This window comes from Corvus kubaryi, unplaced genomic scaffold (assembly GCF_017639235.1).
Source record: "Corvus kubaryi isolate FWS band 111438036 unplaced genomic scaffold, C.kubaryi_AGA036_p1.0 129, whole genome shotgun sequence".
Taxonomy (NCBI): domain Eukaryota; kingdom Metazoa; phylum Chordata; class Aves; order Passeriformes; family Corvidae; genus Corvus; species Corvus kubaryi.
This window is the reverse complement of record NW_024580664.1, coordinates 1,605,361-1,624,803: the sequence shown is the minus strand read 5'-3', so window position 1 is coordinate 1,624,803 and position 19,443 is coordinate 1,605,361. Positions and strand designations below refer to the sequence as shown.

Here is a 19,443-nt window from a genome sequence, read left to right as displayed (position 1 = left end):
TGCACAATGCTTGTATAACAACTCTCTTCACAGAGTAGCTAAAATAACCGAACTTGGGACTCATAATGAGCCCTAACATTTCCTGATCCCAACTAGCAGAGCACTGTATGCAGAGGAGTTAATGTGCAGGCACAGGCCTGTGCTGTGCTGTGCTGTGCTGTGCTGCACACACAGTGTGGCACCCAGGCCCGTGTTGTGCTGGGCACATCCCACAGGATAAACGCAGCCAGCTCGCTGTAACAGAAGAGTCTCTTGGCAGCATCTTCTTAGTACCTTTCTGTAAAAGTGTAGCAAGAGGTTCTTATGTGAACATGCTTTTTGTTTGACAGTAGAAATGATGAATAACATTGTTTTCTCTCAAGAACAGCTAAAAGACCAAAAAGAAACAACTTTTCCACAGAAGGGATGTGCATGTTGTGCTACACCCTGATTGGAAGCATGTTCAATACTGCACGGTTTGGAGTTCTCAGCCTCTGCAGTAATAGAAAATTATTTACACTATCTCATTTTTCTTTGATAGTGTTAACTCAAAAATATGGCATTGTAAGACATACATTACAGAGTCTTCAATGTCTTTCTGGCTGGGATCCTCACAAACCAACTCCTCCTGTTGCAAAACATAATGTTCTTAATCTTGTTGGCCACACCCTCTGATTCCAGATAACATACAGATGAAAGTAGTTCTAATGCAGTTTTTAAATTATTTGCAGAATAATGCATCCTGATCTACTCTGGTGTGATACTAAACACAGGAGAGAGATCTTCATCTAGACAGTGAGAAATATCCAGACCTATTCTAGTTTTACAGTAAAATGTCTCCATTTCAAAAGACACCATGCATAACATTGCCCAGGATGGCACTCAGGATGTACAAACAGGGGTTTATTTACCTATCTGAAAAAGAAGTTCAGCTTCCATATCTAATTTTTTTGTTGCAGCTGCTCTGCAAAGTTTCAATGCTGATTCTAAATGCCTGAGAGCATGTAGCCATTGGGAGTGATCTCCTCTTGCAGCTGTAGAAGCCACTTTTTCAGCTAGTATGTGTCCTAAAGAAAAAAACCAAAACAGTTCTTTGTAAATTATTTAGTAGACAACCAAATTATACAAAAATAAGCAAATTCCTTAGAACAAATGCTGCTACATATTTACTGTTACAATCCAATTCCCAAAAATTCAAGTGATTGATGGATATAAGTACAAAACTATAATATTGTTTCACTGTTGTATGATGCCATTAAGGTTTACCTAGACCATTCAAGAGAAACCCGAGCTACACCAATCAACCCATTTACAAAATATGAGTGAAAATTAACTAAAATTTAAAAATAATAATGAGTTCTGTTTTTCTTACCAATTTTCATTTTGACTTGAGCTAACAAATTAATATGTGGCAGGTAGATATTCTTTGTAGGTAAGACCAGGCAAGTCAATGTACTGTCTTCTATTTGCCGTTCAATGGGTTCACCACAAACAAAAATCTATGAAAGGAGAATCCTCAGTAAAATCAAGTTACAGACAGCAAATTAAATAGCAGTTTGAAAAAGTAAGTTAGGTATTGCAAAACCCTCAATGCAAGTGTCTTGTAAAAGAGCACTGGAAAAGGATTTGATAGGCCTGAACTCCTTTACTTCAGTGTGTACTTGTCTTGCAGAAGAGTCTTTTGATACAAATAAACAATTTTAATGAACTCTTGATTGAATTTATTAATGTTAGGCTTTGGTTTTTAAAAGAAAACTCCCTCAAATCAGTCTTTAAGAAATAGATCTCGCAAGTAACCACAGCTCTGGAAAGAAACTGTCATTTCTACAAAGAAATCTGACATCCAGCAAAGGCCAGAAAAGAAAGAAATTAGCATGTATGGACCAGTCAAACCTTTCATTCATGGAGATAAGACAATGGGGAGACACTGTAAAGTGTCAAGTCACTTGAAGGCTAGCAAGTCACACAGCTGGAAGTTTGAGTCTGAAGTGATTCATATGATTCTTTATTACTTAGGGAAATAAATATTTCAGTGGATTAAACTTCAGTTTTAGAAACTATGAGGAAAGAATTTGATCCAAAACCTTTTCTCTGTAACCTATACTAAGTTCAGCGAGAAATGCCTATCTGGTTTTGAATCCCAAATAGGTAAATGGTTTAGTGTTCTCACAAAGTTCATATCTTTAGATTTTTTTTTTTAATTACATATTTAAATTTTTACATTGAAATTATTTCTTCATACCAATTGTAACAATCCATCAACCTAAAATATCATTCTACTTTATATAGATTGTCCTGATTCAAATTATTCTAAGACACAAAGCTAAGTTCTTGGATGCTTAAGAGTTAGGAATTTAATGAGATCCACATTCTCCCTGAGGTGTTGAGTATGAGTATGTCCCTCATTGCAAATGGGAAAAGTGAGAGTTCTGCATCTCTTTAGAAGTCAAACTACCTATTTCATTTTTCACATCTGGATGTGCATTTTGCAGCTATTCAATATTTTTAAATTCTGTGAAAATACCACACTACATAGGTGAGCATGCATGATGAGTATGGATAACGTTTGGTAAGATGAACTACTTCTTTATACTATTCTAACGTAGTTAAAACTGGAGTGATCAGTTACGAGGAATAGCCCTTCTGAATAAATTGATAAAACAGTTTCCAGGATAAATAATTAAGGCTATTGGAAGGATTTGGAAATGCACCAACATGTACTCACTGCTTTAATGGTAAGCTCATGTGCCAAAACAAGCAAGTTTAATGGTTCCACTGCAGAAGAGCAATGTTCTGTATCCTCTACTATTTCCAGTGGCAGTATGTCTGCCAGCAGAAGCATGCTCTTCACAAGAGTCAAAGAAGCTGGCAGAGAAATAAATGTATCCTCTTGGAGTAAACCAATGATATTCTGTTCGGACATAGACAACAGAAGCCAAAGTAGTTACTATCTTCCTGTCTATTTATGAGGACAAAGCACGCAAAGTGAAAAAAAAATCTGTTTCAGAGGCACTATTTCAAGCTTATTTAATGCTGCTATCAGCTGTTCTGACTACACACAAAAAAATGCATCAAAGAAAAGCAAACAGTTTCTCCTTTATGCTCAAACCTGCAAAAGAAGTTTAATGTCTGCCACAGGACGTTTTTCTTGCAGGTCAAGAATAGCAACTTGCACCATCATTTCAGCCTGAGTCTCAATATCACCAAAGGCTTCTGCCTCTAATATTACTTCTTTTATCACGCTTCTGCGCTCAGCCACATCGTTTCCTAAAAGAAGAGAATATATGAATAGTAAAAATACAATAGAAAATACTTTATTGTGTGTTCTACCATTCTTAAGTAATTTCTACACTAAAAAGTCACAGAAAATATATTACAAATTCCACACTCCACATGTACCATTTCATCAGTTTTGTGTCAAATTTACTTTTAAAAGAAAGAAAAACCACTTAGTTTCTAAACTGCACTAGGTTTAAGTTCATCCAAATGCACGCTTTTTATGCAAGCCACCAACAAAAATATTAAGATATTTTAGATCTGTTCTACTTATTCAAAAATCTGATTTTAGTTAAAATTCCAAAACAGTATGGCCTTCAGAACTTATCTAGAAGTGATTAAATAAGAGTTTGGCTACAGACTTAGACTGATTTTGATACTTAAGTGAGCATCAGAGTTCATAGAACTAAGGAATGAAAAACATTTTATTCATAACCAAACTTCAACAAATGTATTTTGCAATCTGTCTCTTAAATCTTTAAAAAAATAATCTGCAACATTTTTAGAAGTTATGTAGGGATACTTCATTTATTGGAAATATAGAAAGTGAAAAATATTTTGAGACTTTTAAATCCAGAGGTACTCGGTAACAGCACTTTTTAAAACAGCCATACCTTCTTAATTACACTAGAACATTTGAAACTTTTAGACACAATTATCAAAAGATAATGACCATTAAATTAAAATTAATATAATACTTCCTGTTTTCATGCTCTAGGAGAGAATTTACTCATAAATATATTTTCCTTATTGGGTTGGACGAATTTAATACAAATAATAGTTCCATGATAATACAGCCCCAGAATTAACGTTAATATTTTTTAATTATGAATAAGAATTGTGCCTGTATAGGCCCATTATAATCCCAAAATCTAAACCAAGAAAGAGCAGTACCTTTCATATCACCAACACCCTGTATCTGTGTCAGGAGTGCAGTCACTAACATTGCTCGACACCTCAGCCACAAACGTGCGTTCATGTGCTCTTGGGCTGTTACACTGGGAGGCAGTTGAACACCTTCAGTGTTGGAGTCCTAGTAAGTTCCAAAAGCAAGAAAAATGTTACTTTCTGAGTAACATATTTTACTACAAACAAGGGTACAGGGCAGCATCAGTCTAAAATAAATTAAATTAATACAAATATTTAACAAATAATAAAAACATCATAAACAGAAGTTTATTTGAAGGGTAGATACATATTTTTAATAACAGGAGGCCATTTATTATTTACATTTTAATATAGATATAAATAATTTAAACCATTTTGAATATTAAACCACTTTTTATGTGAGACTCCATAAGTATATCTATATACTACATTTTTCATGAAGAATAATTCTAAGAGTTTGGATTTTATTCCACTCAAACAGGAACATTACACAAAATTCTAAGGCACATAAAAGTCTAATTGTAGAGCAGGATCAGTATCAATTTCTGGTACCTCAATAATGACTATAAAGAAATTTTTATGTTTTGATTTCTAGTTTTTTGTGTTTCTGGTGTTTAGAAACAAGTATTAGCATAATGTAGTACTACAAGTGTTTGTGAGAATTCTCAGCTCAACTCCTTGTGCTACCTAAATTTATTCTTAAAAATTCTACAGTCCATGTTCTACAATTTGTTTCAGCAAGCAATCAGTTGCAATCAATTGCAATGGACAATGCACCACCTGCATTTTACTTATACAAAAAATCATCATGACTGACTTGCACTGAGGCAAATGAGAAAAAAAATGCTGATAGCTCAGGTACTGGCTATAGGACTGTCCTACAACAGACAGAAAATAATTACATTGCATACAAGAAAGTCCAGTCTCAATAGACATTACAAAATCTCACTGCTCAGTTGCTCTGTCCATATGAGTCAATTTGACTCACTGTGCACTCAAGAGTGACTGTGTGGTGTGTGACCAACAGGTTTTCCAAAGCAGAGGTCAGAATCCCTATGTGTTGGACAACAGAAGTCAGCTGAAATCTTGCTCCGTGTGGAATAGCAATTAGGTGAAATGGTCCATCTGGCTCTTTGAAAGAGAATTCAGTTTTCAATCAGAAAATCTAAAGCACCTTAACTGAATAATACAAGATTTTCAACTGATAGCTATTGTTTACACTTTCTTTTTGTTTGAGGAGGTTTTAAACAAAAGAAGATTTTCAGTGCTGCCATTTGAGAGTATAGAAATAAAAACTGTAATTCCTAACCTCATACAAATTATAGTGATGATTACAGACACATTGAGTACACCTTAGGCAAGCAGGTTATCGGAAGTGTGTCAAAGATCATTTTCTCCCTGGATTAATGGTAACCACATAATACAAATGACTGCTATGTTCTAATATTATGAAAATCACTCAACACTTAATACAAGACAGATTTGTATACAAAGAAAGATTAGTTTAAAACAAATATCCACACATACCAAACACTCCCTTTCATCCTTTTCTTCGTGAAAATGTGTCACATCCATGCTAAAAACTTTTGCATCTTGGAGAAGTCGAATTGCAGAGAAAGCCAAAGCAACACTGTGGTATAGAGCAATATTATTTAAAAATACTATTTATATTCGCTACTTTATGATTTTATTAAAATAGATACTTCATTTTTTACTGTGTCACAGATGTAAATCAGCAGTTATCAATTTTTGCTTCAGTCAAACAAGATTGCGCTCAGACTATTTTCTGAATTTGTAGGCACTACATTATGAAAGTGACAAAACAGCAGCAAGAGAAAAAGTTCTGCCAATAACAGACATAACCCAATAGTATTTCACTGTTAGGGTGGTCATGCATTGGAATAGGTTGCCCAGGGAGGGGGTGGAGTCACCATCCCTGAAGGAGTTTAAGAAGGATCTGGATCTGGATGATACAATTTAGTGGTTTAGGGGTCACAGTGGTGGTGCTGGGTTGATGGTTGGACTTGATGAGCTTAAGGTCTCTTCTAACCCTGATGATTCTATTGTTCTATGAATAGCATATAAGCTAAGATATGTCATATTCTGTTGGAGCAATCAAACAGAACTCCATTATAACTTCCAGTCACACACACAACCATAGAATCATTTTGGCTGGCAAAGACCTTTTAGAACATCAAGTCCAATCTTTAAATCTAGTCAGATCACTAGATCAAGACCATTCTGTCTCCACTGATAAGTACTTAGAAATCAGAAGATGTAAAAATACTGAAAATTACAAGATATATTAGGAGAGTTCTATGTCATCCACAACCAAGGTTAATACCTTCCTCCTTAAAACTTTCCGGGCTATACATTAATCCTTCTGTTAAATCCACATGGTCCAATACTCACAGGATCTTAGTAAACACCATCAAGGTGATGAGGCAAAACCTCATCAGTAAGAAATCACATGTCATTGCATCTACTGTACCCCACACCCCATACCCTAAATTCTTTTCTAGAGTTCACTTTGAACAGAACCTAGAAAGATACCCACACCATTAGGACTGGTGAAGCATTCAACCCTACGTGTCAAAAAACAATGGGCTTGGATCTCAAAATATTGTCAGGTTTCTTAAAATATTAACTACTGGGTTTTTTGCTGTCTTTATAAGCACTCAGATACACTCAGATAATGTTCAATTTTCATTACATGTACAAAAATGTGTAGCTATAGCAGCAGACTTTGTGAATACAATTATTTTCGTGATATGAAGACATCTGCAAAGCCATAGACAGAAGATGTTTTTCATAACAAGACTTGTTGTCCAGGGAACTACTACTCAAAATATTCTGAGAATTGCCAAAATCAATGTCTCCTTGTATTGGTTTTTCCCAATTGTACATTTTCCTTTATGTCTGTAAATCTTTACTTCTTCCATCTCTAAAACATTTTTGAGTTTGGTTTGGGGGGTTGGTTGTTTGGTTTTTTTTACAATTCTACATGTTATCTGCCCACGGAAACATTTCTCTAGTAATACTAAACTACCAGTGAGTATCCCTTGCTCACCACTTAAAAGGTTTTTCAGCAGGTTAATTGTTAAAAATGTATAACCAAAGTTCTTATCTATGCTGGCTTTTTACACAGAGAGACACTCTTTACATAGAGACTGGCTGTCGTGAAGCACATAAAAAAAAAGAAAATAGAAAAGCATTATTAACACCTTAACATCCTTTTTACACTGCCAGGACAATGTAAAGAGCTTTTAATGCAAGAGAGATTCAGGATCTGTGAATTTACTGCTTTTGAGATGTTCTAGACTGATGGCTGCAAAGGCAAAGATCTTGCACAAAGAAGTCAGGACAAGAGCTGCACTACTTCTGAGTTACTCACATTATTCTGTCAATATATGTATAACCACAGGATGGATAACCTCCTGTTAAGATAAGAGAGCAGTTAAAAGTCTTCCTGTCATTTCTGATTTTATCCTCCTTACTGTTTTTGTGATGCAGACCTGGATGGATTACACCAATTCAGCACAAATAGACCCCAAAGTAACAATGAGAACCAAACCTTTCACAATTCAATTCTCATGAATCTCATTCATCATCCCTTTACCTCAGATTTATTCAACAAAATGAAAACAGAATAAATCAATGTTGAATTTGATGGCAAATTTCTCTCTAGCAACAGAAAACATGAAACAGAACTTGCTTATAAAAGCAAATAGAAAATAAGGATAAGGCAATGATGTACCCCAACTGCTTCTCTTTTTTCGAGAGTTCTCCCCTGAAACCAGGTATCAAAGTTAAAATTACAGGAAAATCGGACTTTTCTTAAAACATCACTTGAGCTGCTATGGTTCACATATCTCAAATACATTGGAGAAGGTACAGCACCCAAGAGTATATACAGGCTATTAACAAATATTAACCTAATTTCCTCAGCACCACTGCCTCCAGTTAACTCCTCTTGTCAACATTTAGCAATATTGAAAATGAGGTTATTTTTACCTACATGCTTACATATAAATTTCTAAAGCAAAATATAGACCACAAACTCAAAGATTCATATACGTCTTGTTTTAAGTCACAATTTATTCACATAAGTAGACAAGCACATATTTGCGTAATTAGAAAGCTCACATTTAGAGGATAGACACCATGTAAGTACTCTCCTTGAGATCAGTGGGATTAGTCCTATACATAAGCTTATTCTGAAGCATATATATTTTGCAAGACAGAAGCTTGTAATGCAGAAGCTTCCCTTGATGAAATTTTTGTGACCCTCTTCTGCTGCCAACAAGAGTGATGTGTCTATATACTTCCCTTGACAAAATACACATCCTTTTATCAGCTGAATCAGAAAGTGACAGGATGATCAAAATAGGAAAGTACAGATGACTATAACAATTTCACCACTAGGTCATCTTGCCAAAGGAAAAAAAAAAGATGAATTTCTGTAATATCATGCAAAGTTTGATTTCTAGACTGGCAGGCAGGAAACATTCAGCTGTCTGAAGAAATGTTTCATTTGTATCTGAGGCAGACATATCAGCAGTTTCCATGGCAGTGCAATAAAACTGCAAACTAGGTTAAAAAACCCCAAACCCTTACTTTGTTTTTTGATGGCTTTTTTCCTGATACTGACCACTATCAGTACATAAGACCCACTAAATAAACACTCCTAAAAAATTTGAGAGTCACATAAAACGATCCATAAAATGCTTGACATCCACTGAAATCCTTGATATCCTAGAAAAAGTTTCTTCAATCTGAGACAAGTTATAATCCAAGAGAGAAACTAGTCTCTAGGATATAAAGTGCATGGCAAAATGAAGGGTCCTGCATTGAAATGTCTTAAATATACTGTAATCAGTTTAGCAGGGTGAGAAAGTTTGGGACAGAACTCTACTAATGCAGGTTTTACCAAGCCTAGTATCAAGCTAAGATTGCACACACGATATTTCATAAGTATGCATACTGCTCCTTGGTTACTAGTATAGTGACTTTATAAAATTCAGGACAATAAAGTATGATGAGGTGACTGTCATTGACTGGTTGATTACTCCTTGACAATTTATAGTAAATTAATCTAAATCAAAAGGCACTGAAATAGATTTATATTTCATGATTAGAAATGTCTGCAAATAACCTACAAGTTCTTACTTCACATCTTCACTAATGACATTACTGCTAAATTATTACAGTCCTAATATCTGAATTTTTGGGAAACTGCTATTTTTTAAAATAGCATAAACAAAACCTGGGTGAAAGACTATGATGCAGACTGTTACTGTTTTCAGTTCAGTAGTCTATACAGCACTGTAAAGCTCCTGTCCTTGTTAATTTTACTTTTTTTTTATTGCTGTACCATAACAATGCAAAAGAAATTGTGCTATTTTAAAGGTTTTGATTTGGAGGGGTTTTTATTCATCTAAGAGAGCTGAGAGAAGGAAGATGGTTTTTTTTATGATAGAATAAACCATTTTTTGTTAATTCCATAAAAAATCCCATTGAGACTGATTTATCTATTAGCCTGATGAACCACCCACCACTTCATCAGCAATCTTCACCACTATTCCAACAATAAAGAAATGGTTAATTTTTTCTTTTTTTGATGCTTACTGTGATATAAGATTCATTGTAGCAATTCTGGTGTGTTTAGTTAGATTAGACCTAACAAACATTACAAATACTGATTACATTGTACCAAATCTCAATCTAGTCTGGCAAGTGGTGGTGCTACACCTGTGTATGCTGCATCTGTAGTTGGCAATTTGTACGCTCAAAGATTTTGCCCTCTAATAAAATATTAGATAGAAAGAGCTTCACACTGATAAAATGAAGTATTGTTAAACTATCATCCTTCTTACACAAATTAATGTAAAATTACAGGTATGCTAAACAGAAGAATCATCCTAGCTAAAAGACCAAAACAATGCTTGGAATTTAACATCTACAAAGAGTTAATAAATTTCTGTATGTCCAATATATTCCAAGAATATTAAAATTGTAACTTCATTAAATTCTCCAGGAGAAATCAGAATCTCAAGAAAAATATCACGGAATTTGGGCATTTTAATTTGGAGAAAATATTAGGCAGATATATACAGATTTATAGAGATAATACAACAGTATTTCAGACACCATTGCTAACAATATAATTAATGCTGCCAAAATCTATTCTAATATGTTAATGTTTACTTCAGTGCATTTTAATCACTGCAATTTCAAAGATAAAATTTTGACATTTTAATCTGAAACCAGTAAGTACATCAAGAGGAAATGTTCTTTTAGGACAGTAACACAGGGCATTCTAGAAAAAGTAGAATTCCGTAGCTCAGAGATAACATTAGTGCTCTGTTGTACACTTTAAAATTATAAGAAAACACATGATCTAACATATCCAGACTTTACCAAAAACCATGAAGATTGCAACTTTTTCTTTGTTTTTATACAACACTTTGTCATAAGAACACCCCACAGAGAAATCATGGGCCAATAACTGATCATTTTTTAAAAAGCAAAATAAAGCAATAATAAAAATATTAAATGACTATGTATCTTACATTTCTAAATACACTAATAGGGTTTTTACAGATGACTACTAAGATTTACAATAAAGTAGTAATAAAGAGATTTCTTTTTTTAATGATTGGTGGTCAAGGCTGTGCAAGATAAGGTTGTTTATAGTATTACTTACCTGAGAGCTGCTTGATGCCTTTGCTGAGAAATAGAAGCAAGCTCAAGTTTTGCCTCAATAAGAGCCTCTAAATCTTCCACAGAATACCAAGATATGTCCCCATCATATTTTTCCTGTATGTCCTGTACAAGATAGCTAAGACTTTCTTCAGCTTCTGTCAATAAAATCCCCTAGAGAAGAACACAGGGTTGTATGATTTCAAAAAATAAAGAAATAAACATTTTCTTTAGAAGTATTTTTTTCTGTTATAAACTGCTATCACCACATCTTAAAATAAATCAACTTAAATGCAATATGCCTCTTCTATAAATGGGGGGGGTGTGCGTATGTGTATGTAATTTTGCTTTTCTCAGGTTTACAGAATTGTGTTGAAAGCAGCAACAACTGTACCTATACTATTGCCATGTATGCTTAACAACATATTTTAAGGCTTAGCAATGTTACTCACTAAGTTCCCATTCTTTTTCTAATAGCTGTACTTGACAATTTTATACCATACTTCTAGCTATGCTTAATAATTTTAAACAATAAATACAATATTAAAAACAACATTAAAGATGTTGAAAGAAGTATTACAATCTTTATCAGCTATACTTTGACATTCTTGTGTACAGTATGTATCCTGAAAGTTCAGCTATAATTTACAGTCTTTCTGATCAACAAAGCTGTAAGAAACTGTGAAAAACACATCTAAAAAGAAGTTAATTTTAAATTAAATCTCACTTGTGGAGCTTTCAGCAGAATTAAATATTAACTTAAAGGTTTGTATCACCCAATACATTATTTTGATCAAAATTCAGAGCTCCACTTTAAAAAAAACACAACCCCCCCCCAAAAAAAAACCAAAAAAACCTCCAAAAGAATAGAGTAGTTAAAAAAAAATCAAAAGAGTAAGAAATATATTATCCCTCTTAAATGAGCTCTATTCAATTTAAATGAACATTTCTATTTTAGTTATTTTCAAGATGCTATTTTCAAGTTATACTAAAACTTTGAAGTTTCTGGTGTATGACCTATACCAATTGCCATACAAAATCATCCTTCATTCTCCAGATGTACTTTTTGCATTACTTTCCTTGTAACAATGGCCAGAAGTAGATACTTCCAAAGTGGAAGACTTCTCTGAATGAAGAATAGGTCAGCCCTTAATTCTGGTCTTTTTGTGATGTGAAACTGCCAAGCGTAAGGTTTACAACTAAACAAAACAAAATCCTACCAAACAAACCCCCTTCAAACAAAGAAGCTAATAACCTGTGGCATGTTTTCTTCAAAATAAAGTACCAGAAAGAGCAACATGAAAAATTTGAGATATTTCACATAAGAGAATGGTAGAGAATGTTTTTTATTTGTATAGCATACTGCCCCCTCAAAGAGTATTCTACAGGTGATACCCTCTGAAAGGAGATTATTTTATCTTGAAATCCCATTCAGTCTGTACCCTTTATGCTGAAATAGTCATACTGAGGTCTGATTGTGGAAATATTTCCCATCATTTGAAAAATGATACACCAAAAATGAAAAATGATTGCACCAAATAGTCAACACTTAATGTCCAGCTAGTAAGATTAGAAACAAAAGTTTCAAGTCTCCTTTCTCATACCATCCTCTCATCATAATTTCTGTTACATTGAAGGCATTAGAAATGTTTTGATCAATCTGCAGTTTCTTAATCCTTTTCCCCTAAAAATCAAAATTACCTTCAGCATGGCCATATTTAATTCATCTTTACAGTCAACAAGATGCACTATTGTGTCTCTTTGTTCCTGTTGTCTTGAATTCTGATCAGCATCAACTGTCAAATACATTGCGGATAAAATTTCAGATAACAAATGCAGAACCCAAGCATTCTCAGTAATTTTAAAAACACAGCCCTTTTCTCTCTACTTACAACTGGCACATTCAACATCAAAATAAGTAATAATGGAACTAAGTAATAATAATAATAATAATAATAATAATAATAAAAGAACCTTAAAAAATCTTAATGCTCATTTCAATAATGACTGAAGTTATTCAGCAACGTTTAAAGTGAGTATTGTTCAGAATATGACATATTAATTCATATGCAGCTAAAAGTAGAAAAACCATGCTTGAAACAATAAAAATAAACTTTTCCACTATCCTTATAATTACCTTTTACATTTGATGCTGCAGCTTTGTTTGACTCTGGCAAGCTGTTGTCAACAGAATATACTTTTTTTTCAACTTTTTCAGGTATATTATTTATTGTGGCAGAAAGACAAATTATGAGATGCATTTTGGCTAAGGTTAATTTATTCATAATTTGTTGGTTGCACAGTGGCACCACTGTTAAAGACAGACTCCAATTAAATGTATCTTCCAGTACCTACAAGAAAGTTAACAATTGGGACTATTTGAAATTACACATTTTACATTTTTCTTGTTCAAGACATATTCTGCTGCTATTAATAATGACACATATCAATAATTAGCATGAATAATATTAGTAATACTCTCAGTTATTATGAATGAGTTGCTCTTTTTCCTTCCAAACTTCACCCCTTAGCAGCATTTGCTACAGCCTCAGAGATCCGTTTTCCAGCAGAAGGTGCATCTATGAAGTTATAGCTATTATCACTGCAAGTTCTACTTTTCTGCATTGTAGGTAAATCTGTAGTTCAAAAAACTCAACTCAAAGAAAAGTCTGTTGTTAGGAAAGGAAAAAATTCTTGTATCAGACAATTCTAGCATATTTCATAGAATCTTTTTGTTATTCATTACAGCATCATTGTTTTATCATGAGTTTAATATTCATGAGTTTAATATTCTCACTTTAGATTAATAAATTCAGAAGTTGAAAGTCTACACAGATTGGCAAGATCATGAGACCAGTAACAGTGCCACATATACTGTGAAGTGTTCAAATCAAAAGCTCAAGATAATGCACAACTTCAAAATAAATCAGGAGCTAGTGAGATCAAAAGCTGTCAAGATACACTTCTCATTTCTGTCCTGTAATATCAACTGTTGTAGGAGACACACAAGCTTGCTATAAACAAAACAGAGAAAAGTGGAGGGGAAAAGGCGGGGGGTTTAATTTCTGAATTTGTTTTAATGTTTTAACTGTCTCACATTCTGCTAGTATTTACCCCTACTAGCTCAATGGATCTGTGAGAAGGTTAATAAAAGGAAATTATTAAAACTGAAAAACACAGAAGTTATTGATGAATAGGACATTTTAAATAAAATGAGAAAATGACGTTTAGACACTGGTTTATAGAGTCACCATTTTAACTTTTTTTTCCCCAGGAATTGACTTCAACCCCCATCTGAATTAGGACAAATCTATGAAGACAACTCTGACTGATAGAAATTATAACATTAAAAGACTGACACTCTCAATATTTTAGCAGGATAAACACCCGACCTTCCATATCACAACAAAGCCTGAATAATTCCACTAGTGTGTTTTGCACAGAAAAGCCACAAATTTTTACATATTAGATCTCCCATCTGAAAATCAGTGAAAGTGGTAGTTGCCCTTCCCTTGAGAGGTCAGTCATAAAATTTAAAATTCTGGAAACAGTAATCCATTGAGAAGAATACGTTTTCTATTTACTGAATTTTTTAATAATAACAAGGATATTTTCTGAACTGGAGAATTCCTACCTTTAGACAGATAAATAAATATTTATGTATAGCATAAAACATTTAACTCTTTCAGATTTTTTTTACCTGCAAATTTGTAACAGTCATGAGAGATTTTGAGGAATCAAATTTCTGTAAGGCCTGTAAAATGGACAAAACCAAAAAAAAGTAATGTGTTACAACATGAGTATAAAATCAATGAGTTAACAGAGGTGGGAGGAGGGAAATTTCCCTTCAAATCAGCTCATTAAACTCAATTTTCTCTGCTTCACTGTCTGCACCACAGGGTAAAGAAAGCAAACATAAAGTTTGTCCAATGCTTGATGATTTTGGTGAAGAAATTTTTCCTACAGTTCAAGCTGAATTTCACCTGGTGTTCTATCCAGATGTCTAGTGCTGACACACATACTTTGTCATGTCGCCCACCCAAAAGCACCACTCAGGTAAGGGAGACCTCGATTACATTCACTGGGGATTAAATCATCAGATTATTTTCATATGTGCTTGGAAAACAAGGAAAGGGTGGTTATGGGAGAGGCTTACCCAAAAACCTGATCTGCCTGCACCGGCACTTATCTGTGCTCACAGATAAGACAAAAGTCCAGGTCAGTTGTTAACAGCTTCCAACCCTTGTAGCACATTAGTGACCAGATACAGGGAAAATCAAACTGACCTTGGGTGATGTGACTGTCAAGGCTCTGTGGGCAGCAATATCTCTTCTTGCCCAGCATCTCCTGAGGGTGTCCCCACCCTCCCCAGGGCCCAGGACCCCATGTCAGCCCCAAGGGGCTATCAACCCCTGCCCCAGCAATGTCACAACAGGGACAGTCTCCAGCCGCCTGCAGCCCTGCCCTAGCCCAGACCCCCCAAGCTGTGCCCAGCCAGACCCCGTGGCCCTTTGCTGTCACTCCGGGCTGTGGGTGAGCCCGGTTCCCCTTCCCATGCCTGACCTTGATCCCCACACAGCCTCAGCCTGTCTCTGGCCCCAGAGAGGAGCCACAGGCCAGGGCTGCTCCAGCTGCCCCTCAGCTGTCCTGCTCGTGGCTAGGGCAGTGGGAACTTGGCCAATAACAGGGCAAGAACTTTGTCCATACTTTTCATGCCTGAATATGAAATCAACATTGTTTTTTCTGCAGTATTATCTGCAGTACCCAGTGTATAAAACACACATTTCAAACTGATTTGTGTTCCTTTTGTTTAGCGAAAGATTTTAACGTCATTCAAAACCTACTATTTAATCCACCTATGGAAAGAAATGTAGGACTTTCTTAAGAACATGTAATAACTTGTATATATGGAGTATGTGCAGTTTCATGAAGAAAATGGATTGTTATAGTTCCATGTTATACTTTTCTGGTGTTTACCTGCATTTGCTCAATATATCTGTATCCTGCTGGTATTTTCCATGGAATTCTCTCTCCCCAAATAAGCAAAGACAGTTCATGAAAGGCCTCCGTAAAAAATCCTATATCTGTAAGTACTTTAATCTATGAAAAAATAACAGAGCCTTTGATTTAAATGGTTTTCAGTTATTCTTTTCGCTCAAAATAGAATGTATTTAAAGGTAATTCTCAGATTTGGCTACCAGAATTGCACATTGATGGAGAATGATCTTCAATGGAAAGAAATCTTTTACATATTATAGTGAATAATTTCAAAGATGGGTCTTTCTCTTTTGAAAACAAATTCTTTAAAAACTTACTCCTGACAAAGGGAAAGAACTTACTTCATCTGATAAGAGTTTTGACTGTTTGTCCAAGATCAGCCCCTTATCAAAATCTGTTTCATGGATTTTACTCATCTTAGTCTCATAGTACTCAACTACTTTATCTAACCCATATCAGCATTTCATGAAAATATTTAAAACCAGTACCACTTTGACTCTTAATACCAGTCAGATTCCTTAAAAAAACCCCAAAACTCACAAATTATTAAAAAAAACCAAACAAACAACCAACACAAAAAACCAAAAAGACTTACAAGTGAACATTAGAGAAAAGACAAAAATCTGTTCCTAGACTTCACAGAACTTTGTTCTACCATGGCAGTAATAACAAATCCAGAAGGGAACATTCGAGGAAAAAATATTATTCATGTTTTGCACTTAAGAAAACATTTAAAAGAAAAGTAGAACAAGATAAAAAATACCAAGTGAAAAGTTTTCACTGAAGAAGGAAAACCTCCTCTTTGTTAAAGAGAGTAGAAATAATTTATAGAAGCACTCAACAGCCTATGTAGGAAATTAACAGTAAAACGATGTCAATAATTCTGCATGCTACTAAAATTGAGACTATAAATAATAATTGCAATTAGAAAGTACCCCTACAATGTGTTTTGATAAGAAACACTAAGCAACAGCTGACCTTAAATGCATTACTTTTCATAGTAGCAATATATGAATATTAAATTGACTACATTTAACAAAGAATTGAAAAACTTACTTGAAATACGACATGTTGTGAGAAAGAGAAAGTTTATTTGATTACCTTGAAGATTCTTCCTTCAATACATCTAGCTGGGTCCTTACAAATCTCAGACACAATATATTGGTATAATGTGAACAGAGGTAAAATCTGTAGCAAAATAGTAGGTCATATAAACATCATACAGGGCACAATTATGGAAATACACATTGCAATTACATATCACAAGTATATAGATAATATAAGATTACTGCTTTGACCATCACACACGATCACTACTATGCTCTCTGAAAGATAAATGTTCTAAAAAGTTCTTCAGCTGGCTAAAGCTAACCCCTGATACTACCTTATATGTGATTCACAATGTAGGAAGTCAAGTTTGTCCAAATTATTCTCTACGATCAAGGTGGGGTTTTTGCTACATCATTAGTGAGTAAACCTAATGGAAATAGGTTGATACAAGGAATTTCTAAAACTGTCTGCATTTTGATGCCACAATTTTTTTTCAAAATAACTAACAGAAGAATAGAATTCTATAAGCTTTTTGAAATAAACAGAATGAAGTCCTGCAATTGTCTAAGTGAAATTATACCAATTGTAAAATAAAGTGGATGGTGATGAGACCTAGTGACAAATTTATTTACATTCATTTTAAATTGAAAATTTTTGTCGGGACAACTAACAAAAAAAACATTTTAAAACTGAGCTCTGTTAAAGTATGGCACTGTATATCCTCCCAGAATCTGAAGGGGGCCTACAGGTAAGCTGGAGAGGGACTCTTCATCAGGAACTGTAGTGATAGGACAACGAATAATAGGTACAAATTGAAAGATGGGAAATTTAAGTTAGATATTAGGAAGAAGTTCTTTACAGTGAGCATGGTGAGGTACTGAAGCAGGTTACCCAGTAACTTGTGGATGCCCCAACAATGCAAGTGTTCAAGGCCAAGTTGCATGGGGTGTTGAGCAACCTGGTCTAGTGGGAGGTGTCCCTGCATGGGCATGGGAGGTTGGGATTAGTTGATCTTTAAATGTCCCTTCCAACCCTAAACATTCTGTGATTCTGTGATCTATTATTATACAATATTTCAGAAAAAGCAGATTCTTTCCTAACAGATTTATGGGTTTATTGAAAATGAAAGAACTTTCAAAATTTAATTACTGTTCAGCTTTTACATTTTTCTTCACTTTAAAATGTCCCCAAGCTTAGAAAATGCTAACAGCATTGTTCGATTTTTGTCAAATTCACTTTAAGTTTTCATAATGTAGCTTAATACTTCTGAATTTGGATTACAAATGCTTGAGGCAAATGTTTTAATTGTACCCATACAGTTTCCTACTTATATTTGAAGTAGTTCAACAAAATTAGTCTTTGAAGTTTTATTTTTAATAAAACTTGAATCTTGATGTATTTTAAGTGTCATATCAACTTAGCACCCACCATCCAAAACATTCCCACGCAATAAGCATTCAGGGGAAATGAAGCTCTCATCCTGCTAAAACTGCAATTGCTTTGACCATGATCCATGACCTGGATCTATATTCTGCCAGCAAAAGCGCAGAAAGAATCAAAAAATGTGCACGGCCACATCAAGCAAGCAATCAAATTAAGTGCCCCTGCCTCCAGGTAATTGTCTGCTCCTTGATTTCACTGGATCTCCCAAAGCAAGGACAGTTAGACAAAGCTAAATAACAAAGTGAACTCCAGTAAAGCAGGACAGGAAGAAATAACAATGGGAGTCAGCCTGAAGTTCCAAAAGAAATCAATCCAACAAATGGCTTGCTGACAAAAAAAGTTGTAACATCTTTCTGCCTCTGCATGTCTTACTCCTAGCTCTACCTCCTAATCTTTTCTTACTCCCCTGCTGCCAGCCATGCAATTTTTTTCCCCTCCCTGGCACTGTCTCTGCCACTTGCAGGACCTTGCCATAAATGGACTCAATTCATTAAAGCAAGAAGAAACTATCTACTTTTTCAGATGGAGAGTTTTCTGACATGCTTAGAGTTGATTGACAGAGGTATACAGTAATCACCTGACAGGAAATTCTGTTAGTGCATACAGGACCAAACTAGAAAAGATAGAGCATTGCACCTTTTTCAGTACTAGTAATCAATTTACTCTGCTCATTCTAATGTACAGCCCTGCAACTTTGAAGGAAGCTGGACTAAAATGGAAACGGTCAGACATTAAATGGAGGAAATAGGAATATAACCAACATAAGAGGGAAGTTGTAAATATACTTCATACAGAGAACATGATAAGGAGAAAGGCAGAAGGGACTTTTAATTACTGAAAGTAAGTGTTGAAAGCATTCTGGACATTCAAAGTAATTTTCAGTACAATGTATTTTAAATAGCATATAATAGAAAATTTCCTCTAAAATGCCTAAGCTAAATGAACCATATGTTGTCATCTTCTAGAACAAACAACTTTCCTGTATTTTCTAAAATTTTTACACAGCAAGCTATAGCTTGTTTGCAGTGCCACAGAACCTAGCCATTGGGGTATTTTGTTAGAGGTTCTGAGGTATCTCATAAGTACACCCACACAGAAAAGTAAGCC

At 34.6% G+C, this 19,443-nt stretch overlaps 1 protein-coding gene across 1 annotated transcript in view; it reads right to left on the bottom strand.

Annotated features, from left to right (window-relative positions):
* Positions 1-19,443, bottom strand: part of CFAP54 (cilia and flagella associated protein 54) — a 107,165-nt gene that overhangs the window by 22,221 nt on the left and 65,501 nt on the right. The window contains exons 48-59 of the mRNA XM_042026159.1: positions 16,945-17,031; positions 15,823-15,945; positions 14,546-14,599; positions 12,983-13,196; positions 12,547-12,641; positions 10,850-11,019; positions 5,671-5,773; positions 4,150-4,288; positions 3,089-3,246; positions 2,705-2,890; positions 1,352-1,478; positions 891-1,046 (exon numbers count right to left, since the gene is read on the bottom strand). Of these exons, the coding sequence (XP_041882093.1) occupies positions 891-1,046; positions 1,352-1,478; positions 2,705-2,890; positions 3,089-3,246; positions 4,150-4,288; positions 5,671-5,773; positions 10,850-11,019; positions 12,547-12,641; positions 12,983-13,196; positions 14,546-14,599; positions 15,823-15,945; positions 16,945-17,031 (1,612 nt within the window). The remainder of the gene's footprint in view (positions 1-890; positions 1,047-1,351; positions 1,479-2,704; positions 2,891-3,088; positions 3,247-4,149; positions 4,289-5,670; positions 5,774-10,849; positions 11,020-12,546; positions 12,642-12,982; positions 13,197-14,545; positions 14,600-15,822; positions 15,946-16,944; positions 17,032-19,443) is intronic.